This window comes from Neovison vison, chromosome 3 (assembly GCF_020171115.1).
Source record: "Neovison vison isolate M4711 chromosome 3, ASM_NN_V1, whole genome shotgun sequence".
In the NCBI taxonomy this organism is placed as follows: Eukaryota; Metazoa; Chordata; class Mammalia; order Carnivora; family Mustelidae; genus Neogale; species Neogale vison.
The window spans coordinates 203,625,263-203,652,138 of record NC_058093.1 but is presented as its reverse complement, the minus strand read 5'-3'; the positions used below and the strand labels follow the sequence as shown (position 1 = coordinate 203,652,138).

At 52.7% G+C, this 26,876-nt stretch overlaps 1 protein-coding gene across 5 annotated transcripts in view; it reads left to right on the top strand.

Moving 5' to 3' along the window:
* GOLGA3 (golgin A3) overlaps positions 1-26,876 on the top strand; it is a 46,956-nt gene that overhangs the window by 7,724 nt on the left and 12,356 nt on the right. For 4 of the 5 annotated variants that reach the window (XM_044243595.1, XM_044243593.1, XM_044243594.1 and 1 more), the window contains 13 exons: positions 62-325; positions 3,947-4,059; positions 11,197-11,855; positions 12,249-12,360; positions 14,004-14,310; positions 15,871-16,073; positions 19,067-19,204; positions 21,107-21,268; positions 21,552-21,920; positions 23,517-23,594; positions 24,336-24,599; positions 25,074-25,168; positions 25,920-26,136. In XM_044243595.1, the coding sequence (XP_044099530.1) occupies positions 62-325; positions 3,947-4,059; positions 11,197-11,855; positions 12,249-12,360; positions 14,004-14,310; positions 15,871-16,073; positions 19,067-19,204; positions 21,107-21,268; positions 21,552-21,920; positions 23,517-23,594; positions 24,336-24,599; positions 25,074-25,168; positions 25,920-26,136 (2,981 nt within the window). The remainder of the gene's footprint in view (positions 1-61; positions 326-3,946; positions 4,060-11,196; positions 11,856-12,248; positions 12,361-14,003; positions 14,311-15,870; positions 16,074-19,066; positions 19,205-21,106; positions 21,269-21,551; positions 21,921-23,516; positions 23,595-24,335; positions 24,600-25,073; positions 25,169-25,919; positions 26,137-26,876) is intronic. The other variant, XM_044243597.1, reaches the window with a different exon arrangement.

Sequence of the window (26,876 nt, the reverse complement as noted above, 5' to 3'; positions counted from 1 at the left end):
TCTGTAAAACACCTTGATCTGGTGGTTAAAACCATGATGACCAGCCCGCCCTCTTTTCCAGGTACCAGAGCTTCAGATGGAGGAGGAGGCCTGGATGTACCTGGCAAAGGCGACATCTGTCAGAATGGGCCGACGCCACCGTTCCCAGACTCCTTGTCATCTCTCGGTCCCCCTACAAGCCCAGGGGGTCCCGATGCCTCTCCAGGTGTGGCTGGTTTCCATGACAACCTAAGGAAGTCTCAGGGGACTAGTGCTGAGGGCAGTGTTAGAAAAGAAGCTTTGCAGTCTCTCAGACTCAGTCTTCCTATGCAAGAAACGCAACTGTGTAAGCATCTGTTCCCGCCGGGCTCTTCCCTGCTCTCCTCAACCCTCCTTCCGCATCCCTTGTGACTCACCACCCTTCAGAGGCACGTGCCCTGGCCAGCTTACTGCTTGTCCCTCTGTCATCACTGTTTTTTCACTGTGGTGGGTTGTGCGTTGAGCAAGTGGCTCCCTCTTAGAGAGAAGGTATACTTCTTTGTGGTCGGCACTGGGGACGCTGCTCCAGGTCTGTGCGGCACGTCTTTTGTTACGGTGGTGGTGAGCAAGCAGTCAGGAGGGAGATAAACCTTGACAGCTTTCTTTACTGAATTATTTAATCAGCGCGGGGACCCAGGGGTGAACAGTCACGAACTTGCAGCCCATGAGCCCCAGAAGCCTCCAGGCCTTTTTCCAGCACGTTTATCATACACAGACACACACGATCTTACATAATGGGATGATGCCACACATGGTGTTTTTTACCTCTCACGCCCCTCCCCGGCCTGCAAGTCACATTCTCCCATGATCCTTTATACCCCTGCAGACGGCCAGGTTTCAGTCACTGTGTTTTGAGAAGGGATTAGGTTGTCATAGCCTGTATTTCCTGGTCAGTGTTACCACGTGGAGTTTGCCCCCACACTGTTGGGTGCAACTGCAGATTCATTCTGGGAAGGTTGGCCGGGAGCCCCTGGAGTGGCCGGGTGGGCTCTGTGCCTGTGCGGTCACCCGTCATGACTGATGCTGCGGAGAGCGCCTGGCGCCCTTGCCCAGCGGTGCTGGCGCTTTGATTTCTGTGGGCTGTGTCCCAGAAGCAGAACTGTTGGTTGGAAGCAGTGGCATCTTTTTTTCTGTCATGCGCAGTCCCATCGCCATGCCACTGATGACCCTGAGAGGCATGGGCTCCCCCTGGCACGTGCGTTTCTGGTTTTGCCAGCCTGTTGGCTGTGCCACGATGCTTCTGTGGCCCCTCAGTTTGGAGCTCACACTTCCCTGATCGTTAGGGCGTCTTCTGCCTCTTCGCCGTTGGTCATTCTTTTCTGTGAATTGATTTGTTTGGCCCATTTTTCTTTTGGATTATTTGCCCTTTTCTTCACAGGCTTTATTTTACTAGGGCCACAATGTGTTTTTAAAATTTCTGTAAACCTAGAGGCGCCTGGCTGGCTCAGTTGGTAGAGTGTGCGACTCTTGATCTCGGGTTTGTGACTTTGAGCCCTGCACTGGGTGTACAGGTTACTTTAAAAAAATAAAATAGCTTTTTAACTGTCAACATTGAAGTCCAGAGCTGTCATTAGAAAACTCTGGATTCTTGATTTGTAAGGATCTGTGAATCCTAAGCCCAAGTGCCCACATACTGGCATCCCGCGGCCACCAGCTGCCCCTCCTGGCGAGTGTTTACCCAGCCCTGACTCTGCTCAGTTGGGCTCCCCGCATGAGTCTGTAGACTCCTAGGTTTTTGCCATGTGGACCCCTTTGCCCTGTGAGAACTACTAGACCTTTTCAGTGATAAACACGTACATTAGTAATGGCTTGGTGAGCGCTTAGTGAAGTTCTTAGCAATTGCTCAGGTTTTAGAGATTATTATTATTTAAGATTTTAATTTATTTTGGGTGGGGGGTGTGCTTGCAAGTCTGGGGAGGGACGGGGCGGGGAGAGAGAGAGAGAGAGACTCCATCAGACGCCCTGCTGAGCGTGGAGTCTGACCCGGAGCTTGACCTCATCACACTGAGATTGGGACCTGAGTCGAAACCAGAGCGAGATGCTTAAGTGAGCCACCAGGTGCCCTGAGGTTCTAGGGATTTTTTTTAAAGATTTTATTTATTTATTTGACAGAGATCACAAGTAGGCAGAGCAGCATGCGGGGTGCGGGGGGGGAGAAGCTGGCTTCCCGCTGAGCAGAGAGCTCGATGCGGGGCTCAGTCCTAGGACCCTGAGATCATGACCTGAGCTGAGGGCAGAGGCCCAACCCACTGAGCCCCCCAGGCGCCTTGGTTTTAGGGGTCTTTTTAAAACAACAGCTGCGGGCACCCGGGTGGCTCAGTGGGTTAAAGCCTCTGCCTTCAGCTCAGGTCATGATCTCAGGGTCCTGGGATCGAGCCCTGAGTCGGGCTCTCTGCTCTGCGGAGAGCCTGGTCCTCCTCTCTCTCTCTCTCTGCCTGCCTCTCTGCCTGCTTGGGATCTCTGTCAAATAAATAAATAAAATATTAAAAACAACAACAACAACAACAACAGCTGCTTATCTTTTCAGAATCCACACCTAAAGGTGGCGCTCTCTGTAAAGTGGTGAAATTAGGACACTTTTGTGCTCTCTTCGGTGTGGTAGCCGACCCTGCCTGTGCCCATGGCAGTGCTAGGTGCAGGGCTGTTGAGTGTGAAAGATGCCTATGGCTTTCGCACCTTTTGCTCACTCCTCAGCTCTTTTATTACCCAAAACGAAAGATTTGGGTTCTGAGATATTCTTAATTCTGTTTTTAGGGTTTTTGTTTTTTGCTTTTTTTTCTTTAAGATCTTACTTATTTGAGAGAGAGAGCATGAGAGAGGTGAGGGTCTGAGGGAGAAGCAGATTCCGTGCAGAGCAGGGAGCCTGATAGGGGACTCGATCCTGGAACTCCAGGATAATGACCTGAGCTGAAGATAGTCACTTAACCAACTGAGCCACCTAGGTGCCCTTGTAAATTCTTTTTTTGGCCAAAAAGTTGTCATTTCCCCTTCTGCCCTTGAGCCTGGCCCGTGGACTGGAGTCACCTCTATCAGGAAACCAAGGTAACCAGTCCCAGGCCTCGCAGGGACGCCTGCTTGGCCTTCACTTTGAGGTGAGTCCTGAGTGGGACACTGAACAGTTCAATGTTTCCTTAGGAAGTAACATCTGAGCACTGCTTGTGTGAGTACCTTCGATTTTGCAAAACTTGACTGTAACATGACTTGCCACAGGAATTTAAATGAGTTGTGGGTCAGATTGTGTCTGCAGATGTGACTGTGTGGAGAAGGCATGTTTGGGGTCCCTTGACCACATGCTCAGATTATCCCTCAGTACAGTTCTGTGGACACAACTGTCCACATGCTCCTAGGCAACATCCCGAGCACGGTTGGAGCTGTGTGCGGGCTGAGGGTCCCTGGGCCTCGGAACGCTCGGCCCCGGCTCTGGCTTGAGACTTAGTTCTTCTTTGGCTACAAGTCATGGGGGAGCCGGGTCCGTTTTCCAGCTGAGTGCCTGTGGGGAGTGGCGGGCTGGTGGCGTGCGCACGGACCCCGTGCTTTGCCAGTGGGTTCGGCCACGGCGGTCCCGGGCTCACGGTTGTCTCTTCAACCTAAAAGGTGAGGCATTGTTTGAAGCAAAATCATAGTTAATTGGTAATTGAACGCAGAAGAGCCAAGCTGCTGTTTTGTGCTCTGTGCCCTGGTGCTTTATGAGTTTTTAAATGGTCATTTCCTGGGGCGCCTGGGTGGCTCAGTGGGTTAAAGCCTTTGCCTTCGGCTCAGGTCTTGGTCCCAGGGTCCTGGGTTCGAGCCCTGCATCGGGCTCTCTGCTCAGCGGGGAGCCTGCTTCCCCCTCTTTCTCTCTCTCTGCCTACTTAAGATCTCTGTCTGTCAAATACATAAATAAAACCTTTAAAAAAAATAAAAATAAATGGTCATTTCCTCACTGCAGGTTCAACAGAGGCTTCCCTGCCCCTGGAGAAGGAGGAGCAGGTCCGACTTCAGGCTCGGAAGCGGCTGGAAGAACAGCTCAAACAGTACAGGGTGAAACGCCAGCAGGAAAGAGTGAGTCCCCCTGTCTCCAGCGAGCTGATGGGCAGCTGCGTGTGCGGAAAACGGAAATTCGCCATGGTTTCTAGGACCCGTCAGTGGTTTCTCTGTGCTGGGATGGCTGCTTGTGCTTCTCTGGCAAGACCCTTCCTCTCTGCATTTCCCACCCTCTGGGGCTCCTGCCTTCCCTTGGATCACGCATATTTGATTCCTGTGTCTGCCATTTGAAAAGCAGAGACTGCAAGCACTTGGGTGTGATTTTTCTCCCTGCTTGGAAGGAGCAGTCAGTGCTAGGTTTCAGCTGTTTATTTCATGTGCGGTGTCTGCTGACCGGTGGTCTGTCCAGTGTTAGAGTCTGTGTCGTGTCATGTGGATTTGATGACTAGGTACTAAAATCAGTTCTGTTCAGGTAATGAAACTTCTGTTGGCGTGCTAATGAAAACAGTCTTTTATTATTTTATTTTATTTTTTATTTTTTAATTTTTATTTTTTAACTTTATTTTTTAAAGATTTTATTTGTTTATTTGACATATCACAAGTAGGCAGAGAGAGGGGGAAGCAGGCTCCCCGCTGAGCAGAGAGCCCAATGTGGGGCTCAATCCCAGGACCCTAAGATCATGACCTGAGCCGAAGGCACAGGCTCAACCCACTGAGCCACCCCTGTGCCCCAAAAGCAGTCTTTAAAATCGTATCAAGTGACTCTAGGCAAACGGGTTTGGGTGTTCGTTTCATACTTTGTTTAACTTTTCTGTACTTGAGAATTTCCAATTAAGGGGATTCAAAGTTAAAATATTTAAACATGCTTTCAATGAGTGATTCAGTGGTGGCATGACCCCGCTAGGCTCTTTGTGTTCCCAGGAGGGGGCTGTGACGTTGCTCCAAAGCCAACGTGAGGGAGCTGAAGGAGCCGCCACCGGGCTCTTCTGCCTGGTCAGGGGCTTTCAGGGTTGGTCCGGCCGGCCCAGCAGAAGTCCCAGGGATAGTGGCGAGTGATCATTTCGTGCCCGGCCTTGTGTCCGGTTCCCTACGGAAGAGGAGCCTGAGGCTCAGATGGGGGAGGAGCTTGTCAGCGGTCTCGCAGTGCTGAAGGGAGAGTCGCGTGAGGACTGGTGTTGGGGGCCAGGCCTGTGCGCGCCGCTAGGCGCTGTCCTCACTCTGCCTCCCGGAGGCCTGCCTGGCTCGTCCAGCGTTGGGCGATTCATGTTTCAGGAGTTCAATGTAAGCTTCCAAATGTGAAATTTAGCATCATTTCCCATCTTTAAAAATAATATAATACACACACTTAACTAATAGTTGAAATGGAAGGTATGTCCTTCAGTAAATAAGATCTTCAGTGGAAGATAGTTTCCTCAGTAAGATAACGTCTCTTCAAGTGATGGAAACGGGCGTTGCGTTTGTCACATGCTGTCCTGACCAACGGTCAGTCCCCACGTGCTCAGCATCTCCTGCCCTGAAGAAGGCAGGTAGGAGGCAAGATGCTGGTGTGAGGACCACCGCCTGGCCTGCTCCAGGGAGCCTCAGGGCAGGGCCAGCGGAGGTGGAGTGCAGCGTGCAGGGGCGCTGTCCTGGGCGCAGAGCACAGTCTCCCTCCTTTAGTCCTCCTCGGCCGTGCGAGGAGGGGCCGTCACTGACGCTCAGGGCAGAACGGCGGGCTGCGTGGGGGTCTGAGCTGGGGGTCTGAGCCCGCTGTCCGCAGGCCGGGCCGTGCTCCCCGCTGCTGTGCTCTCGGGCGGCGCGTGACCAGTCCACGCCCCTGCCAGCATGGGGACGAGTGTGGGACTGCCGAGGGAGGTTTTCCTAAGGACAGGCAAGTTCAGAATGGGAGAATCTGCCAGAACTCATTGTGGTGGTACGTCCAAGTGAAGGGGCTTAGGACCAGACCAACAGGCGCTGAAAAGGTAGTTGTTCGATAAAAGTCAAAATATACAAAACAAGTACAAACTACTAAACTAGGAGCAGAAGGGTATTTCTTTCTTTTTCTTTTTTTTTTGAAGATTTTATTTATTTGACAGAGAGAAAGAAATCACAAGCAGTCAGAGAGGCAGGCAGAGAGAGAGATGGGGAGGAAGCAGGCTCCCTGCAGAGCAGAGAGCCCGACGTGGGGCTCGATCCCAGGACCCTGGGATCATGACCTGAGCCAGAGGCAGAGGCTTTAACCTACTGAGCCACCCAGGCACCCCCAGAAGGGGGAATTTCTTTAGGACTATTTCCCTTACCTGGGAACGTAGCTCAGACCCCATACTCACATGCCACAGACGGTAAGAGTTCTGTGTTGTTGACAGTCTTTGGGAACATCGTTACACCTTGGCAGGGTTGGGTCTTCACGCTGCCTGCGCCCCTCCCCGTGTCCTGAGCACAGTCACCTCACAGCAGCGTGTGTGCCAGCATTTCATTAGAACCTCCCTTGATCAAATTTTGGTTGTTTCTTAGTTTTTGTATTTTTTATTTTTATTTTATTTTATTAATTTTTTAAAAAAGCTTTTATTTATTTATTTATTTGACAGAGATTACAGGCAGGCAGAGAGAGGGGTGGGGGGAAGCAGGCTCCCCGCTGAGCAGAGAGCCCGATGCAGGGCTCCATCCCAGGATTCCGGGATCACGACCTGAGCCGAAGGCAGAGACTTTAACCCACTGAGCCCCCCAGGCGCCCATGTTTGTATTTTTTAAACAGATTTTATCTATGAGAGACAGCGAGTGCATGCAGGAGCGGGAAAGCGGGCCACAGGGAGAGGGAGAAGCAGACTCCCTGCGGAGCAGGGAGCCCGATGCGGGACTTCATCCTGGGACCCCCAGGTCATGACCCAAGCTGAAGGTGGACACTTAACTCACTGAGCTACCCAGGCATCGCTGGTTGTTTCTAAATTTTTGAAATTGCAAACAGTGCTGCAGTGAATGTTTTGTGCCTTGGTATACTTTTGTGGACAAAGCCTTGAATGTCAGATTATTGGGTAAAGGTTTTATGTGTTTGTTAGCTTGATGCTCTGCAATCTGGATGGCCGGACTGGTTGATACTCCAGCCGGCAGCAGTGGGACTGCTAGTGTGATGTGCTTGTGAGCATTGAAGGAACAAAAATTGGATTTCGTTTCTGACAGGTGACAACAAGTGTCTCCTAGCAGTTTGTGCTTTTTATGTGTTAGTGGGTTTTGTCTTTTTTTTGAAGATTTATTCATCTATTTTAGTGGGGAGGGGGAGAGAGAGACTCTCTGGCAGCGTCCCCGCCAAGCCCGCAGCCTGAAGTGGCGCTGGATCCCACGACCCTGAGATCACCATCTGAGCCGAAACCACAAGCTGGACGCTCAGCTGACGGACCCATCCAGACGCCCTGTGTTTGTGTGTCTGTCAGTCTTTGCTTATTTTTCTGTTGGTTCTCTTTTTGTTAACGTAGGTGCTATATACAGGAAATTACCCCTTTCTCATCTTTATTGCAAAATTTTTTCCCTGTTTGACAATATCTTCTAACTACTTCCCTGGCATATTTTTCATTGCACATCCGTTTTAAATATTTGTAGTCAAGATTTTCTGTCTTGGCTGTTACTTCTTTCAGGGCTTATGTCATATTTCAAAAGGATCTTCCCATTGGAGGAATATAAGTTAGTTCACCAGTGTTTTCTTATTAAAAAAGTATAAGGTGGGACGCCTGGGTGGCTCAGTTGGTTGGACGACTGCCTTCAGCTCAGGTCATGATCCCGGAGTCCCGGGATCGAGTCCTGCATCGGGCTCCCAGCTCCACGGGGAGCCTGCTTCTCTCTCTGACCTTCTCCTCGTTCATGCTCTCTCTCACTGTCTCTCTCTCAAATAAATAAATAAAATCTTAAAAAAAAAAAAGTATAAGGTAGTATAAAAATATTTTTATTATTTATTTAATATTTTATTTATTTATTTAATTTTATTATTATTATTTTTAAAGATTATATTTATTTATTTGACAGAGAGAAATCACAAGTAGATGGAGAGGCAGGCAGAGAGAGAGAGAGGGAAGCAGGCTCCCTGCTGAGCAGAGAGCCTGATGCAGGACTCGATCCCAGGACCCTGAGATCATGACCAGAGCCGAAGGCAGCGGCTTAACCCACTGAGCCACCCAGGCGCCCCTATTTATTTATTTGACAGAGAGAGCGAGAGACCACAGCAGGGGAGCAGGAGAAGGAGAGGGAGAAGCAGGCTCCCCACCAAGCAGGGAGCCCGATGTGGGGCTCGATCCCACAGCCCTGGGATCATGACCTGAGCCAAAGGCAGGCACTTAACCATCTGAGCCACCCAAGTGCTCCTAAAAAGTACCTTTAAATGTGTTTCTTTAACATGCGTTGCATGCGGTCAAGAGGCGGGGACTCACCCCTGCGCGGGCAGTGGCACAGCTCTCACGTTGCTCGTTCCCTCAGCAGTTCCAGTGCCTCCTTGTTGCGCGGCTCCCCGACCGTTGGCAAACCCCGCTGTACGCAGATGGATTTCTGGGCTGCATTCGGTGCCATCCGCCTGTCTTGCACTTTTCAGTTCTCAGTGGATCAGATTACTGCGGCTTTACAGGCTGTGTTAGTATTGGGACTGGCCACCATATCCATTGCCCTGCACCCTGACCCTTTTCCAGCTCTTTTTGCTCATTTATTCTTCCCGTCACATCCCAGGATCATTTTGAGATGTTTCCCTTTCCCCACCTGGTCCCCTTGCCTGTCGTGATTGCACAGACTTGCTGGCATAAGCATCGGATTGGCTGTTTCTCTGTAAGAGAAAGTCATTTTGAAAAGGCGTCTGGAGGTGGCGCCCGGGGTGGCTCATTCAGTTGCGTGTCCAAGTCCTGGTTTCAGCTCAGGTTGGGATCTCCGGATGGTGAGATGAAGTCCCACATCAGGCTCCACACTCAGCACAGAGTCAGCTGGAGATTCTCTCTCTTCCCTCCCTCTACACTCTCTGCCCCTCCTCTTGCTCACGCATGCTCTGTCTCTCTTAAATAAAATCTTTACGAAATAGCAACAAGGAACAGTGTCTGCGATCAACCTCCGACTCCTTTCAAGGCCCTCTGGGAAGTTGTAGTTGACATAATAAATAGAAGAAAAAGAAGTGGGAGTGGTGCCTGGGTGGCTCAGTGGGTTAAGCCGCTGCCTTAGGCTCAGGTCATGATCCCAGGGTTCTGGGATCGAGCCCCGCATTGGGCTCTGCTCAGCGGGGAGCCTGCTTCCTCCTCTCTCTCTGCCTGCCTCTCTGCCTGCTTGTCATCTTTCTCTGTCAAATAAATAAATAAAAAATCTTTAAAAAAAAAAAAAGAAAAAGAAGTGGGAGATACAAATACTGAAAAAGAGGAAAAAATGTTACTATTTGTAGGTAATGCCTTGGAAAACTAGAGGATCAGCTGAAAAAATTAGAGTTTATTAAACTATTCTAAAATTATTAAATTAATGATTCAGAAAATTGTCAGTTTGAGACAAATATGAAAAATTAATAGTTATGCTAACATGACTAGTTATAAAATTAGTGGGAAAAGATAATAGTTTTAACAATAAAATAATAAAGTATTTAAGAATTAAGTTAAAATGGCAATAGGAGTGGTTTAGAATTGGGGCGCCTGGGTAGCTCAGTCAGTTAAGTGTCTGCCTTCAGCTCGGGTCATGATCTCGGGGTCCTGGGGTTGAGTCTGACGTCAGGCTCCCTGCTCAGCAGGGAGTCCGCTTCTCCCTCTCCCTCTGCCTGCTGCCCGCCCTGCTGGTGCTCCTTCTGTCTCTGACAAATAAATACATAAAATCTCTAAAAAAAAATAGTTTAGAATTTAGATGAATCCTATATCTCTTCCTTTGTTGAGAAATGTGCAAGCTGGTATGAATAAACGGGAGCAGCTTGTTATCCCTAAATAATTATAAAGCTAAGGTGGTTGTCACTCAGCAGGGTTGGCTTTTTTTTTTTTTTTAAAGATTTTATTTATTTTATTTGACAGGCAGAGATTACAAGGAGGCAGAGAGGCAGGCAGAGAGAGAGAGAGGGAAGCAGGTTCCCTGCCGAGCAGAGAACCCGATGCGGGACTCGATCCCAGGACCCCGAGATCATGACTTGAGCCGAAGGCAGTGGCTTAACCCACTGAGCCACTCAGGCGCCCCAGGGTTGGCTTTTTTAAAGATTTTTATTTAGTTATTTGAGAGTTGGCAAGAGAGAGCATGAGCTGGAACGGGGCAGAGGCAGAGGGAGAAGCAAACTTCCCACTGGCCCGATGCAGGACTCGATCCCAGGACCTGGGGATCATGACCTGCACTGAAGGCAGACGCTTAATGACTGAGCCCCCCACACATCCCAGCAGGGCTTTTCCTAACTTGAACATTTTTGGGGCGCCTGGTGGTTCAGTTGGTTGAGCATCTGACTCTTGATCTCAGCTCAAGTCATGATCTCAGGGTCATGAGTTTGAGCCCTGATTGGGCTCCACACAGGGAATGAATCTTACTTAAAAAATCATAATAACTTGAGGGATGCCTGGGTGGTTCAGTAGGTCAGTTGTCTGCTTTCCGCTCAGGTCATGATCCCAGGGCCCTGGGATCGAGTCCCACATTGGGCTCCCTGCTCGGCGGGGAGCCCGCTTCTCCCTGTGCCTGCCACTCCCCCTGCTTTCGTGTGCTTGCTTGCTCTCCCTCCCTCTTCCTCTGTCTCTCTGACAACTGAATAAGCAAAATCTTTAAAAAATAGTAATAACGGGGGCGCCTGGGTGACTCAGAGGGTTAAAGCCTCTGCCTTCGGCTCAGGTCATGATCCCAGGGTCCTGGGTCCTGAGAGCCCCGCATCAGGCTCTCTGCTCAGCGGGAAGCCTGCTTCCTCCTCTCTCTCTCTCTGCCTGCCTCTCTGCCTACTTGTGATCTCTGTCTGTCAAATAAATAAATAAAATATTAAAAAAATAGTAATAACAACTTGAACATTGCAGGTCTGTTGAGAAAAGTGAGTGCAGGAGGTCTTTAGGACAGTCTCCTAATAGCAGGTCATGGGGAGGGACTTGGTCTGGCAGAAATTTTAAGACGATGCCAAGTCATAGTTACGAGAGGTGTGTGCGGGGACCTGTGACTAGGTGTGGAGCTGGTGTGCTGAGGGTTTGCACAGGGAGTGTGCTCGGTGCAGCCTTCCTGGCCAGCAGAATTCGAACACGGCTTGTCGCTTTTCAACATCGTCTCTATACTTTTCTTTCTCAGTCCAGTCAGCCTGCGGCTAGAACGAGACTGTCTAGCACACTCGACCCGGAACTCATGCTGAACCCAGAGGCCTTGCCCCGGGCCAGTGCTGTGGCCCTGACAAAGGAGTATTCCTTCCTGCGCACCAGTGTCCCTCGAGGCCCAAAGGTGGGCAGCTTAGGGCTCCTGACACATCCTAAGGGGAAGAAAAGTTCCAAGTCAAGCAGAATTCGGTCTCTGGCTGATTACAAAACTGAAGACGCAGGTACTGGGAGTTCTGGCGGAGACGTGCCTGCTGCAGACTGTGCCAGGGGCTCTCTGAAGCAGAACCGCAGCAGTGTGACATCCGTGGTGTCCGAGGTTAGTTTGTGTCCTGAGGCCGAGGACCACCTGGAGAACGCGTCCCTGAGGGGTGACAACACGTCTGAGGCCGACGGGAATGAGAGCGACAGCTCCTCCCACAGCAGCGTCTCGACCCGCGGTACGTGCGGGCTTCTGGTGACCACCGTGGGCACTCGAGAAGACGCCTATGTGGTCAATGGCCAAGAGATGGCCGCTGGTGCGCTGGGCCAGTTCCCCTCCATCACGGATGTCCTCCAGGCCGCAGCCGCCCAGCACCAAGACCGGGGACAGGAGGTCAGTGGGGAGACGCGGAGTCGGACAGACAGCATCTCCAGCAGGTGGGTGCCGCCGGCAGACTGCCCCTCCGCTGCCGTAGCTGCCGGACAGCGCTGCTCTGCCCTCCTGGTTACGTGCCTCGTCGCCCTCATTTCACTTCCACACAGCTCTGTTGCCTTGTAAGAGACGGAATAGGTCAGTAGCGTTTCCGTTGTCAAGATATGATGTCTTCCAGCGTTTGTGCAGATGCGTCTCCGAGACTGCCCAGTGCCTCCCCAGCTGCCATTTCAGCGGGGTGTTCCAGCTCCGTGGGGGTGTGTGTTGGTAGCATCTGTAAGGGCACTAGTGCTTCCCTCAGATCTTGTAACTTACTGAAAAAAACCTGGGGGGAGGAGGAGTGGTGTGAGGCGCCGTGCAACGTCAGGCGCCTGATGCTCTGTGCCCTCGTTCCGCAGCGTGTCCCTGGAGAGCTCTGCCACCGAGACCCACGACGCCATGCTGCAGGCCCTTAAAGACAAGATGAGGCTCGAAGGGCAGCTGGAGGCGCTGTCTGCAGAGGCCAGTCAGGTAACAGGCGCGCTCGGCGGGCTGGTGTGCTACGGCTCTGGGAGGGGTGTGTGACGCCCGGCGGTTGTGCGCGGTTGTGCGCATGTCTCGAAGCTGCACCCAGGGCTTCTGTGTCCTCCCCCTTTGTCTGCGTGCTTTGTCAGCCTCAGCAAGAAGTGCCTTCTCCGGCTGTGTGCCTCAGTTTCCCCTGGATCCCTGTCCGAACCCTGACCTAACAGTCCTGTGGCGGATTTCACTTCCCTGGCATGGTGAAATTGTTGTCTTTGTCCCTTTAATTCTCCTTGCTATGGCTTCTGCCTTTTTGCTGCCTTTTCCTGAATTTTGCTGTTTTCTCTTTGTTTCCATCCCTTAATTTTCAGTTTTCCCACGGACAGTGAATCTGCTCAGTAGCGTCCAGCCCTCTCGGTTCGGGGTGGAGAGCTACTTACAGGGGCACACGTGGGCTCAGAGGTGGTGGTGTGGCCGCGTGTGTGCTCGAGTATGGGGCGCAGGGTGCGGCTCTGCCAGATGCGCCTCTCATGCCTGATGTGGTGTTTTGCGTGACATGGGCCTGGGACACAGACTGAGCCCTCCCTACGGAGACCTGTGTCGATGGGGGAGGTGCTTGCTGGGAATGAAGGTGAATTTTGGCGGCCCGTGACTGGCAGTCTGTCCCTCTTTTGGAGTATCGCCTCACCAGTGCACTCTTGCTTCATCTGCACGTTCAAGCCCACGAACGATGTCGGAACCTTTGTTTGCTTTTACTGTGCTGTGCCTTCTTTTCCTCCTGGGACACTGATTTGCTCTTCAGTTGTGTGAATTGTGACAGGTGTGATCCTTTGTGGCTTTTCTGTAAAAATCCAAATTCTTCCTGCAAACTCTCCCTGTTTTGCTCAGATAACTCGATTTTCTTGGGTATTTGTTCTTCTCTTTGTTGAATTTGATATTTGTCTTTCCGATGTTGGTTTCTTCTCGTGTGTGTTGATGTGCATTTGTGTGCCCATCTTTGCATTTTGGAATTCCTGTCCACACCCCGATAGACTCATTTTCAGGTAGGCAGGAGATGCCAATGGCAGATGGGGCCTCTGCCCTTCCCTTGTTGTCTCTTGGACGTTCTCTGCTGCCCCGGGGCCTATGGCTTGTCAAGGCCCCACCTTCCCTCTTACCTCTTGCTTTATCCTACGCACAGCGTCCCTGTGGTTCCTCCTGTGCTTTGTGCCCCGCGGCCCTGGCTAGAGCCCCTCGGAGCCCTTCTTGTGTAGTGGGAGGTAGTCTTTACCTGCAGGCATGTTGCACTTGGTGTCGTGGGTTCCCTCAGCACTCCCGGTCATTTTTCTTTGTGTGTATGCATGTGCACGCCAGTGCACTTGTTTTCTGAACAATTGTGTTTTCCAACATCCTTGTGGACGAGCAGGTGCCTGCGTAGTTGGGACACTCCTGTGCAGAAAGTGAGCAGACTGTGTGGTTGCCCCTTCCGCCCCTTCGGCCTGTTTGAAGAACCTGCGTTCTTTGGGGAGAGCCATCATGGTAGAGCAGCTGAAAGCTTAGGAATCACGGCCTTTCCCCTCTATGTCTTGCTCGTTCATCCTGGCGGCCCTCTTACTGCACAGGGTGGAAGTGGCTCATTTTTTGAGAGTCCGTTTCCGGCTGGGGGGTCTTTGCAGGCACTTAAAGAGAAGGCAGAGCTGCAGGCACAGCTTGCCGCGCTGAGCACGAGGCTGCAGGCGCAGGTGGAGCACAGCCACAGCAGCCAGCAGCGGCAGGACTCACTCAGCTCAGAGGTGGACACCTTGAAGCAGTCTTGCTGGGACCTGGAGCGAGCAATGACCGACCTGCAGAACTTGCTGGAAGCCAAGAATGCCAGCCTGGCGTCGTCCAACAGTGATCTGCAGGTGGCGGAGGAGCAGTACCAGAGACTCACGGCCAAAGTGGAGGAGATGCAGAGACACATCCTCAGTAGGGACAGCACAGGTGAGCGCTCCCGGCCTGGCCTGTGGCGGTTCTGCTCCTTAACCCTCTCAGAGGCTTCCCACAGACTGTGGTCCGACTGCGGGCGGGTTCGGCAACTCTGCTCTGGGGACTGACCTGTTCCACTATCCACTGAGAGGTGTTGTAGTCCTGCTGATTTATGTACAGGCTGCACACTTCTCTAAAGTAAATACTGTTTTTGGTTGAGTGCACCGAATTCTGCATATTTTTGCACATGCAGCAAAGGGGACTTTTTTTTTTTAAGATTTTATTTATTTATTTGACAGAGATCACAAGTATGCAGAGAGGCAGTCAGAGAGAGAGAGAGAAGGAAGCAGGCTCCCTGCAGAGCAGAGAGCCCGATGTGGGGCTCGATCCCAGGATCCTGGGATCATAACCTGAGCCGAAGGCAGAGGCTTTAACCCACTGAGCCACCCAGGCGCCCCCAAAGGGGACCTTTTAAGTCTGGCTTGCAAGGCCTGCCCTGACCAGAGCCCACTGGGCAACAGAGCTGGCCGGCAGGCACTCCCACGCGCGGAGCCGAGGGCATGGCTGCTGCGGCTGGACCGGGGCTGCCTTTCCAAAACGCCCCACTCTGATCTCTGAAACGCATTTGGCCCCAGGGATGTCTGATAAGGGATCATGGATCCTCTTAAACTCTCATTTTTGTTTGTTTTTTAAGTTCTGGGAGTAGTCTTTTGAATGGTGAGTGTTTTCTTAAATGTTGGGTATAATTTTAATTTTCGAGTGTTTGACCGATTTTGTTTGTAGTGTGCTTTGGGTTATTGTGCCTTCCCGTCTCCTCCTTTCCTCCCCTCCCGCCCTTGTCAGTGTTAAGAGTTGGCCATATCAGCACACCATTGGGTTTTAGTGGAATTAGCAGCACGATGCCTTTATTGACCCAGGTGCCATCAGGCCTTTGAAGACCAGATTCCTAGCACCCGCAGTGGCTTTGTGGACACACAGTTGACCCTTAGTATCCATGGATCCCTAACTGTGAATCCCCCGGCTCTCTCAGAGTGGCTGTAGCCCTCCAGAGCAGTACTGCGCTCAGTCACTCAAAAGCAGGGGTGCTCTGTGCAAGGTGCCAGCTGCCCAGCACGCTCCCTCCCAGCTGAGCAGGTGCCCTCGTACGGTTTAGCATCACCTCCTTTGCATCTTTGTACCTTTTAGGGTGGTTTTACAATTTAAAATGAACTCCAGACACTGTTGTGTGCTCTTAGTGCAAGGAGTCTGTGATGTGTTTCGTGGAGAAAACACGTGTGTTAGGTGAGCATCGTTCAGGCCTGAGTTCAGTGGCTGTGAGTTCAGTGCTGGTGAGTCAACAGTACAGAGTAAACAAGGCGCCTTTACCACGTACACACACACGAAACAAGGTTGTGTATTGATCAGCTGACCCGTTTCCCGCTGGGGAGCCACGGTTCAGCACCCACGATGGCAGCGTGGAGAGAGTCAGCTGTGTTTCTCACTCTGCCAAGCGCCTGGCTCTGCTCGGTGTGTCTGTGCGGAGCTGCAGGCTCTCCTGTGTGCAGCAGGCCCCTGAGCTGCTCTGCTTGCTTCCAGTGCATGACTTGCGGCAGCAGATGGCGGCCCTGCAGAGCCAGCTCCAGCAGGTGCAAGGGGAGCGCGTGGCTCTGAGCAGCAAGTTGAAGGCGTCCCAGGCCGAGATCGCCTCTCTGCAGCACGTCCGGGAGTGGTACCAGCAGCAGCTCGCCCTGGCCCAGGAGGCCCGGGTCAGACTGCAGGGGGAGATGGCTCACATCCAGGTATGGCCCCTGACGTGTCTCGTGTACAACAGTTGCCTTTTTCCTCAATTAAAAAGTCTTTCTGTTTTTAGATTTTATGGATACATTTTTCTTTCTTTCTTTCTTTCTTTTTTTTTTTTTTTTAATGTAACAGGTTGGTCTTTCTGGGTTTGTTGGGGTTTTTTTTAAAGATTTTATTTGACACAGAGAAAGAGAGAAAGAGATCACAAGTAGGCAGAGAGAGAGGGGGAAGCTGGCTCCCCGATGAGCTGAGAGCCCAATGTGGGGCTGGATCCCAGGACCCTGAGATCATGATCCGAGCCAAAGGCAGAGGCTTAACCCACTGAGCCACCCAGGCGTCCTTATGGATACATTTTTGAGAACTCTGTTGCCCGCTCATCCAGCCTACACCCCATCCTGCGGGACAGCCTCCCTCCATGACCTTCCGATCCCAGGAGTCTTTCAGCTTCTACTTGCACATTTTTTTTTTTAAAGATTTTATTTATTTATTTGACAGAGAGAGATTACAAGTAAGCATAGAGTCAGGCAGAGAGAGAGAGAGAGGAGGAAGCAGGCTCCCTGCTGAGCAGAGAGCTCGATGCGGAACTCGATCCCAGGACCCTGAGATCATGACCTGAGCTGAAGGCTTAACCCACTGAGCCACCCAGGCGCCCTACTTGCACATTTTTAACTCTTGAGTCCCCTCTCTGGAATTCCTGTTCCCGAAGCTGTGATGAGTCCCCCCCCAGAGGAGGGGGGCTGCCATTGTTTGAATCCAGCTCAGCCCGGTGTCTGCCTGGTCTCAGGACTCGCACACCAGCTCCTATGTCCTGGTCACTGCCCTCCTGCATCATTGCTGACATGCACAGAGCACAGCACATGTCACCTCCTGGTTGGAGTGTCACTGGCTCCAGCTGCTTGGACACCAGGTCTGTCCCACATGAGTACTCAGAATGTTTCTCTCTGTTTTGTTGGGGTACAGGCGTGTCAGCCTCTGAGTCTGCACGAGGAGTCGGGGAACGGGTGACCATCCAGGCCGTGGAGTAGTAACACTGGGTCCTGCACTTTTCCTTGAGGCCTCTCCCTCTGGGCCCACTGTGCTCCAGAGGCGCTCGGGATGGCAGACAAGTGCCTGAGACACACTTTGCTCCCCGTCTTGGTGCTTTAGACTGATTAGATCGTGAGAATGACGAATGGTGCTTGGTCAGCCTCTGTCCTTTTCTGAATTCAGCTGCAGGTTTTGTTCTCTCTCCCTTTCTTTTGTCTTTTCTTCAGATAAATATTAGAGGTTAGTTTAAACTTATTTATTAAGGGGGCACCTGGGTGGATCAGTGAGTTAAAGCCTCTGCCTTCGACTCAGGTCATGATCTCAGGGTCCTGGGATCGAGCCCCGCATCGGGCTCCCTGCTTAGCAGGGAGCCTGCTTCCTCCTCTCTCTGCCTGCCTCTCTGCCTACTTGTGATCTCTCTGTGTCAAACAATTAATAAAAATCTTAAAAAAAAAAAAAAAATGAATCCCTGGCACAGATCTTTAAAAAAAAACAAAAAAACCCCACACTTATTTATTAAGTAGAAGATATAAATTACTAACTCCACCAAATGCTCTTAAAAAAAAACACACACACAGAAAATCTAAAGTCTATGAATACATGAAATAGAAATATTCTTAAATTTGTGTTCCATATATTTTAAGCCAAAGGACCATACGGATAAGCATTTATTCTACTTACAACGTACATGGAAATCACTGTGCAAGTTAATGCAAGCTTGAAGTGACAGTCATTTATACAAGGCATAAATGCATATTTAAAGGCGTATTTAAAGCAGCTACATTTATGTGTCTTGACATAAGACAGAAGTGGAGAGAGGGCCCCAGGCAATGGAGTCTAAGAGCCAAGACTGCGTTTTCTCAGATACCTTGGGAACCCAGGGTCAGCATTCCTGGTTAGGAAGGTGAAGGCATTTCCTCCTCTCCTGCTGACATAGAAATGTTGCCAGGCACATTCAAGAGGCAGGACAGAGCAGGGTGGTCTTTTCTCTTTCATTGCCTTAGAACACAGTCCCAGCAAGTGGTGCCTCCTCCTCTGCTCTGGGTAGCTTTCACTTAGACCCCAACATCCACAACTTCTGGTCACATCTGCATCTCACAAGTCAAGAAGTGTCCACATTAGATCTGCAAGTAATATGCAGGAAAATCCAGTCACAGACCCGTGTTCCCTCAGGGCTTCTCTTTCCTGAGCCCCCTCTCAGGACTGGCATGCTGCGCTGGATGCCTTCTGTGTGAGAGACGGTGGGTCAGGGGAGGCCTGACTGTGTGACAGCCAGGGGTCATCCTGGGCCAGCTTGCTTCCTGGGAATGGCCAGGGTCAGCCTGGCCAGTATCTCAGACAGGCACTGAGAGGGCAGGGCATGAGATGTATCTGGTCCTAGTTGATTAGGTCATTTTTTTTTTTTAAGATTTTATTTATTTAGTTGACAGAGAAGATGACAAGTAGGCAGAGAGAGAGGGAAGCAGTCTCCCCGCAGAGCAGAGAGCCCAATGCAGGGCTTGGTCCCAGGACCCTGGGATCACGACCTGAACTGAAGGCAGAGGCTTTAACCCACTGAGCCACTAGGCACCCCTTGGTCAGGTCATTTTTGGGGCAGATTCCAATCCCTGCTGTCCCTGTAACCAGATGAGGCCCCTCAGCCCTGGGCTAACACATATACCTTCACTGAGAACGTTCATGTTCATGTAGGTCTTGAAACAGAGTGCATAGCCTTGGGGGGATTGACCCCTGACCTCAGGACTGCCGGCCTGCCCCTCTTAGGCACAGCAGCCCAGGTGGTCCAGGTGTCAGGGTGAGTGACAGGAGGGTGGGCCGTAAGCCATGTGTGGTGGGGTCCTGGGGAACAGGTTCCCCCAGGGGCCATCGCTGGGTAGGGACCCTCCCCCTCTTGGCCTCAGGGATAGCCCAGTCTGCACTTGAGCGTGAAATCTGGCCACTTTCTACCTCGTGGATTTTTTCTTTGAAGGTTGGACAGATGACCCAAGCAGGCCTCCTGGAGCACCTGAAACTTGAGAACGTGTCCCTGTCGCAGCAGCTGACGGAAACGCAGCAGAGGTCCATCAAGGAGAAGGAGCGCATTGCTGTCCAGCTGCAGGGCATCGAGGTGAGGGCTGTGCGTCCTGGGACCTCGGCCTGTTGGTATTCGTCTGGGGCGTCTGGGGTTGGGGCTTTGTTTTCACGCTGGTCAAGGTTCAAGTTGACAAACACACGTACATCAACACTGACATTATGTATGCTTACATTCAAGTGTCTTTTAAGATAATCTTTAGGACAAGTAGCAGTGATTTCAGGTTGGGGACTCTGACCCTCACATTCACGGGAAGCTCCTGTGTCTCTCTGATCTGAGCTGCTGGTGCTGACTTGTCTTCCGCTCTCCCACGTTGGCCTTGCACTTGGGCAGGGGCTGGGGCCGGCTGGCGGGGGGGGGAAACAGTTCAGCATGTTGGATCTCAGAAGGCCTCATAGGAACAAGTAATTTCTTGTCTCTGCTCTCTGCTTGTGTTCTCTTTAACCCTCGCAGCCACACGCCTGAGTTAGGACAGGACCGGCTGCCTCCACAGATTGTGCCTGGAGTGGTGGGCGCAGCAGCTTTGACTGGTCTCCTCAGCTCTGGGACCCCATATGGTGTCTTACCTTCTCTGAGCCTTGTTCCCTTGTTCTATGAAATGAGGGTGATAAGGCGTACTCGACAGGCTTGTCAGGAACGGTGCACAACATCTGGGCAGCATGTGGCCTGGCAGTTGTGTGCCAAGGATGTGGAAAGACGGTGTCCTGGGACTGTGGCTCCTCCTCTGTCTCCCACCTCTCTGCACACACCCGTGTCCTCACGGGGGACAAGGGTGACAAGGGATCATTGCGGCACAGCAGGCATCTGCTACAGGGGCTCAGCACCAAAGAACTGAAAGAACTTTAAATTATAAACTGATGTTTTTCCCTAAGAAATACATCTAGGTGTTGGGTCTTGTCTACATAATCACACCGTAAGGAATGCCATGTTTGTCTCACAGCCCTCCTGTGGTTTCACCAACTGAGTAAGAGTGTTCCCAGTAGGGGAGGCTGGGCGGCTCAGGTCATGATCCCATGGTCCTGGGATCGAGCCCCACATTGGGCTGCCTGCTAGGCAAGAAGCCTGCTTTTCCCTTTCCCCTTTCCCCTCCTTGTGTTCCCTCTCTCACTTGTTCTCTCTGTCAAATAAATAAAATCTTAAAAAAAAAAAATGTTCCCAGTATCCCTTCCCCAACACAGGGATTCTCTGCAGTCTGTCCTCGCCTTAGAGGCAGGGAGGGGTCGCTCATCACTTTATCCCATTTCTATTCTTTTTTTTTTTTTTTTTTTAAAAGATTTTATTTATTTATTTGACAGAGAGAGATCACAAGCAGGCAGAGAGAGAGGAGGAAGCAGGCTCCCTGCTGAGCAGAGAGCCCGATGTGGGCCTCGATCCCAGGACTCTGAGATCATGACCTGAGCCGAAGGCAGCGGCTTAACCCACTGAGCCACCCAGGCGCCCCCATTTCTATTCTTTCTTTTTTTTTTGGTGAGGAGATGTATTTTATTTAAAGATTTTATTTCTTTACTTAATAGACAGAGATCACAAGTAGGCAGAGAGAGAGGGGGAAGCAGGCTCCCCACTGAACAGAGCGCCCGATACGGGTCTCGATCCAAGGACCCCGGGATCGTGACCTGAACCAAAGGCAGAGGCTTTGATCCACTGAGCCACCCAGGCACCCCTTTTATCCCATTTCTTCAAGCTGGTCTTGTGCTCACTTTGACGCGGCCGGCCCGGATGTCAGCAGAGGGAATCATTGGCCAGGAAGTGGGTGAGGTGGCCTCTCTCTTGGGCAGCAGGAGGTCACCAGCCTTGGGCCTCTCTGCCCCTTGGCTCCTCACTGTGTGGGTCAAAGGGACAGTGAGGTGAATGAGGTTTTCCCACTTAGTCTGCTGTGGTTGTCGGGTTATCCTGATAGTGTTGTTGTTTTTTTTAAAAAACACTGTTTTTTGTGCTCAGGCCGACATGTTGGACCAGGAAGCTGCCTTCGTGCAGATTCAGGAGGCAAAGACGATGGTGGAGGAGGACCTACAGCGGAGGCTGGAGGAGTTCGAGGACGAGAAGGAGCAGCTGCAGAAGGTGGCGGCCTCGGCGGCGTCCCTGGAGCAGCAGTTGGAGCAGGCAAGCGCCCTCCGTGCCTCGAGTGGCTGCCCCGGTGCTGCACATGGCCTGTCCCTGGCCTCACTGCCCGCATTGGGGCCAGTGCCTGCTGAATCCGTTACCACGTCTCCTCAGCAGTCCGGCTGTTGCTGCATACCTGGCCGGGTGGTTGACTCCGGTGGTCTTCCACCCTGGAACATTCCATATGGAACATTGACCCCAAAGCGTCCTGAACACACTCTTGGAGCAGGGGCAGGGTTTTCGTTGCATGGCAGTCCTTGTGAATCGAGTTCCTATTTTCCAGGTGAATCTGACTTTGCAGCAGCGAGACCAGCAGCTTTCGGTGTTACAGCAGGAGCACCTCGACCTGCTGAGGCAGCTCACCGCAACACAGGAGACGCTGCAGGCCCGGGAGCAGTCCCTCGGCGACCTGCAGATGCGCTACGACGAGCTGCACGCCCAGCTGGAGGAGCTGCAGGGGGAGGCCGCCTCCAGGGACGACACCATCCGCTTCCTGCAAAATGAGAAGATTGTTTTAGAGGTGGCTCTGCAGGCGGCCAGGAGTGGCAGGGAGGAACTGGACAGAGGAGCCAAGCGCTTGGAGGAGGGCACCGAGGAGACCTCGCAGGTTTTAGAGCAGTTGAGGCAAGACTTAGCCGTGAAGTCCAGCCAGGTAATGTGCTTTGCTGCCATTCTGTGATGAGTCGGGGTCACATGGCAGGACCAGTGCTGGCTGCTGGCTCCTTTGTTGGAGCACCTTGTTTTGTAAACATGTAAGAACGCTTCTAGCGCAGGGCCCAGGGCTTGGGTGGCCAGGGGACTCATGCTAGCAGGCGTGTGCTTCCCACCAGCTGCTGGGTATGTAGATGCTGAGGGCTGGGAAACCGTGTCATGTTCGGTGCGGTGAAAGTAATCTGCCGAAGGGCACCTAAGGGGCTTAGTCAGTTAAGTCACTCTTGACTTTGGCTCCTGTCCTGATCTCAGGGTCATGGGATTGAGCTCCACACTCAACATGGAGTCTGCGTGTCCCTCCACCCTCCCCGGACTTCAAGCGCACATGCGCTCTCTGTCTCTTGCTCTTGAACAAGTCTTAAATAAATTTCAGAAAGAAAGAAAGGGGTGCCTGGGTGGCTCAGTAGGTTAAGCCTATGTCTTCAGCTCAGGTCATGATCCCAGGGTCCTGATGGAGCCCCACATCGGACTCTGCTCGGCGGGGAGCCTGCTTCCCCGTCTCTCTGCCTGCCTCTCTGCCTGCTTGTGATCTCTCTCTCTCTGTCAAATAAATAAGTAAAATCGTAAAAAAGAAAGAAAAAGAAATCCACCAAGAAACCCCAGTTTCTGTCCACAGATGATGTGGAACTCAGACGTGGATAAAGTTGCGTGGAGTGTTTGGATTTTCCCTGCTGCGTGCCCATAGTGGAGCCCCCTGGACATGTGGCAGGGTGTCGTGTGTCCACGGGTGAGGGCGGGAGACGCAAAGGGTCCAGGCACATATGCACATGAGCTAGCACGCCACTCCTGGGAGCTGTTACGCTAACAGCATGACGTGACCTGATGTAGGCAAACGTTAACAAACAGCATGAGGAAGGTGCAGCAATGCGGGCAGCGGTATCGCGGCAGAAACAGTTCGCCTTTAGATCACCCTCCTTTTTTTTTTTTTTTTTTTAAGATTTTTTTATTTTATTTATTTGAGAGAGAGAGACAGTGAGAGAGAGCATGAGCGAGGAGAAGGTCAGAGGGAGAAGCAGACTCCCCATGGAGCTGGGAGCCCGATGTGGGACTCGATCCCGGGACTCCAGGATCACGCCCTGAGCCGGAGGCAGTCGTTTAACCAACTGCGCCACCCAGGCGTCCCTAGATCACCCTCCTTGAGCATCGAGGTTGAGGAGATTGGTGGCGGGTTTCCCTCTGGGATGTAAAGTCCAGGGAGCCTGTGTTTCCTCTGCCAGCACTGCCCTGGGCCCTGTCACTTCTCAGACAAGACGTGAGGGCACGTCAAGAAGCAGTGGGGGCGTAGTTTGGGGGATTGCGGGGACCTTCAGGTTGAGGCTGAATTTGCTCTTACTGTTGGCTCAGTAAGAGGGATCCCAGCTCTGACCCCTGAAAAGTGCGGAGACGCGGGGTTTGGGACTCTGTCACACTGCAGTCTTGCCTGTGTTGCCGTGTGCTCGCTGGTGGGCTCGCTGTGGACTGAGACAGCCGGGAGCGGGCACCGGCCTCCCCAGGAGCAGAGCGGCCTCAGTGACGGCCGTGCGCGTGTCCTTTGCAGGTGGAGCAGTTACAGCAGGAGGCTGCCACCCTGAAGAAACAGACACAGAAGATAAAGGAGCAGTTTCTTCAACAAAAGGTAAAAACGTATTGGTTTTTCTTACGCACAGCAAGTATGTGACAAAAAATGCCGTGTGGTTTAATCATTTCTCTAGAACAAAACTGGTCAAGTGGGAAGCAATGTTAGACCCCCGCAGGTTTGTTTTTAGCTGCGCTCTCACCCCTCCCATTTTACGGTCTCCAGTCGGGACGGCTTCAGAGTAGGGTTGGCATCTATGGTGTGGATCTTGGTCTTGGTCCTCCGTCCTCTCAGAGGGCATGAGCTGGGCTACGACATGGACTGACTTTCCTGTTAGCGCGTCTCTGAGAAACGACACCCTGCTGTAGCTGCAGTAGGTCCTGGCCCGGGTAGAGGGCGGGGGCTCCCGGCACATGGGAGCGGAGCCCATGCGGCCGTTGGAGGAATGAATGCCAAGTGTGGCTCGCACCAGCATCTTGAGGAAGGCCGACCTGAGGGACAGTTAGACGTGGTTCTGGAGTTTGTTGCTGGGACGCCAGCAGGGGGAGGACCCAGCGGAAGCGTGGCAGTGTGGCTGAGTGGGAGCACTTGCCTGGGCCCCAGGGAAGGGGAGGCCGCCAGGTGACCCTGTGCGCATCTCTCTGACGTGCTCAGATGCGTGAGCTGAAGCTGTGCCTCAGCTAATGATGTCCTGGAGCTGGTGAAATGCGTTGTCCGTAGTGCAAGACACGGCATGCCGTGCACCAGCAGCGAGCCCTTCCACTGAAGGAGGCTGCGCGTCAGCTCTGTCTTGTCGGGCAGGTGATGGTGGAGGCCTATCGGCGCGACGCCACCTCCAAAGACCAGCTCATCGGTGAGCTGAAGGCCACGAAGAAGAGGCTTGACTCGGAGCTGAAGGAGCTGAGGCAGGAGTTAATTAAGCTTCAAGGGGAGAAGAAGTCCGTGGAGGTGGAACACGTGCGCTTGCAGAAGGAGATGTCCCACATCCACCAGCAGATGGCCGACCTCGAAGGGCATCTCCAGTCGGCACAGAGGGAGCGCGACGAGATGGAGACGCGCTTGCAGGTGGGACGCACTGACTTCAGGGTTCGGCCAGATGTGCCTCGGGGTCTGTCGTGCAGGGTAGAGGGCAGGACAGCCTGGAACAAGTCCTTCCTGGAATTCCCGTCCTGGAAGGACAGGCAGACAGACAGGTTCCTCACTGGAGACAGCACGGGGCTGGAGGCCGTCAGCCATTGATAGTTCATTCCAGCAGGCGCTGGGAGGGGCCCTGGGGGGCTCAGGGAGGGCTGGTCCCTCGGGGACTGCGGGCGGAGCCGCAGACAGAGGCTGACCTGGGCATTCCCTGCAGCACTCTGGACAGCTCTAAAGTGAACACTTATACAGAGAGCGGACCTCTGTCAGGGTCCTTCAGAACCTTTGTGCTTGAGGGTGGCCATGGACCAGCAACACTGAGCCACGAGAGCCTGGTCCTGGGAAGCAGGCTGCAGGGGAGGGCTTTGCTCTGCTCACTTTGTCTTTTCTCCCCTTTCTCGGAAGTCTTTGCAGTTTGATAAAGAGCAAATGGTAGCTCTTACAGAGGCCAATGCGGTGCTCAAGAAGCAGATCGAAGAGCTGCAGCAAGAAGCCACCAAGTACGTGGGCCCGAGCCGCGTGGGGGCGGAAAGGGTGGGTGCGGGCGGCCTCGAGCCCTGTTGGGGACACGCAGCAGCTGAGGGCTGGGGGACCCCGAACACGCTGTCAGTGGAGCCCTTGCCGAGGAGAGGCAACACAGGATCCACTTGTAGACAGCCGGGGAAGTCAGATTGCAAAGCTAAGGCTGGAGGGCGGACCCTGCCCTGCATGGGAGGCTGCCCGTGGTTCACAGGCACAGCCCTGTGTGTGTGTGTGTGTGTTCCACTACAGGTGCACGTGGCAGCCCGTGCCCGTCCCCGATCCCGCAGCAGGGCTGATGTGTGTGTATCCCTCCTGCTGCGTGTGTGCACTCCAATAGCTTTTTGGGGCCTTTAATGCCTTGTGGCATCTTGTGTCCTGCACGACCTTACTTTCATCACGGGAGGTTACCTGTGAGCTGCACTGTTGGGTTTATTACTGCTGCTCCGAGCACTGGGAATGTGTGTCTGTGAGGACAGAAGCGTTCTCTGTTTTCCATGAGGTCACTGGAGCGGCTCTGAGAGGGGAGCAGGATGGAAGGAGGTGCAGTGCTAGGCTCTGGGGGGGCAGTTGCCACTGGCCCCGTCTGGGGGATTGGGTCTGGGGGGAGCAGTAGCTAGCCAGGGTGGGACAGGGGGCGGGTGAGGACCAGCCTTTCCTTGGTGCCGGCGCCAAGGCGTCCTGTCAGGAGTGAGTTCAGACTCCTCCTCTGTCCTGCCTGCCGCACCCCAGGGCCATCACGGAGCAGAAGCAGAGGATGAAGCGGCTGGGCTCAGACCTGAGCAGCGCTCAGAAGGAGATGAAGACCAAGCACAAGGCCTACGAGAACGCGGTAGGCATCCTCAGCCGCCGCCTGCAGGAGGCCCTCGCAGCAAAGGAGTCGGCAGAGGCAGAACTGAGCCAGCTGAGAGTGCAGGTGGCCAGCAGCAGCAACGACCTCCCTCTGCACGTGGGTAACCATCTGCTCCCGGCTGGGGTGCCAGGTGTGCGGACTCAGTACTGGGGACTCGACATGTTACAAACGTTCACATTCTGAAGACCTGGAGAAAGATTGGAGACCCGGGGCAGAGCTTAGCGTGTCGGCCACATCTCTGTAAAGTGTCGCGTGCTAGCAGCGTGACCAAGGGCTTGAGCGCCGCCCGCACATTCTCTCAGTTAGCCCTTGCACACCTGCACAGGGCACACCGTCACCTCCTCCCTCAGCCTCCCTGCCCACTCCTGTCCTTCTCCACACCGCCCTGGTGTCTGGGGAGGGATTTCCTGAGTGCCCGTGGTGGGGGGGGGTATGGGGGGTGTATTTGCAGAGTCCAAGAAAGATTCAGAAGGAAATAATCTTTTTCTTTTTTAAGATTTTATTTATTTATTTGACAGAGAGAGATCACAAGTAGGCAGAGAGGCAGGCAGAGAGAGGGAAGCAGGCTCCCCGCTGAGTAGAGAGCCCGATGCGGGGCTCAATCCCAGGACCCCGAGATCACGACCTGAGCCGCAGGCAGAGGCTTAACCCACTGAGCCACCCAGGCACCCCGGCCAGTGTCAAGTTTTATCCGATTCTGTTATTTTGCTTTTTGTTTATTCCTAGCCAACGTATCACTTACGTTTAGTGATTGTATTTCTTACTAAACGGAGTTTGTCTTTTTTTTTTCCTCTCTACGTAAGAATTTAAAAGTGGGAAGCTATATAGCACATTGT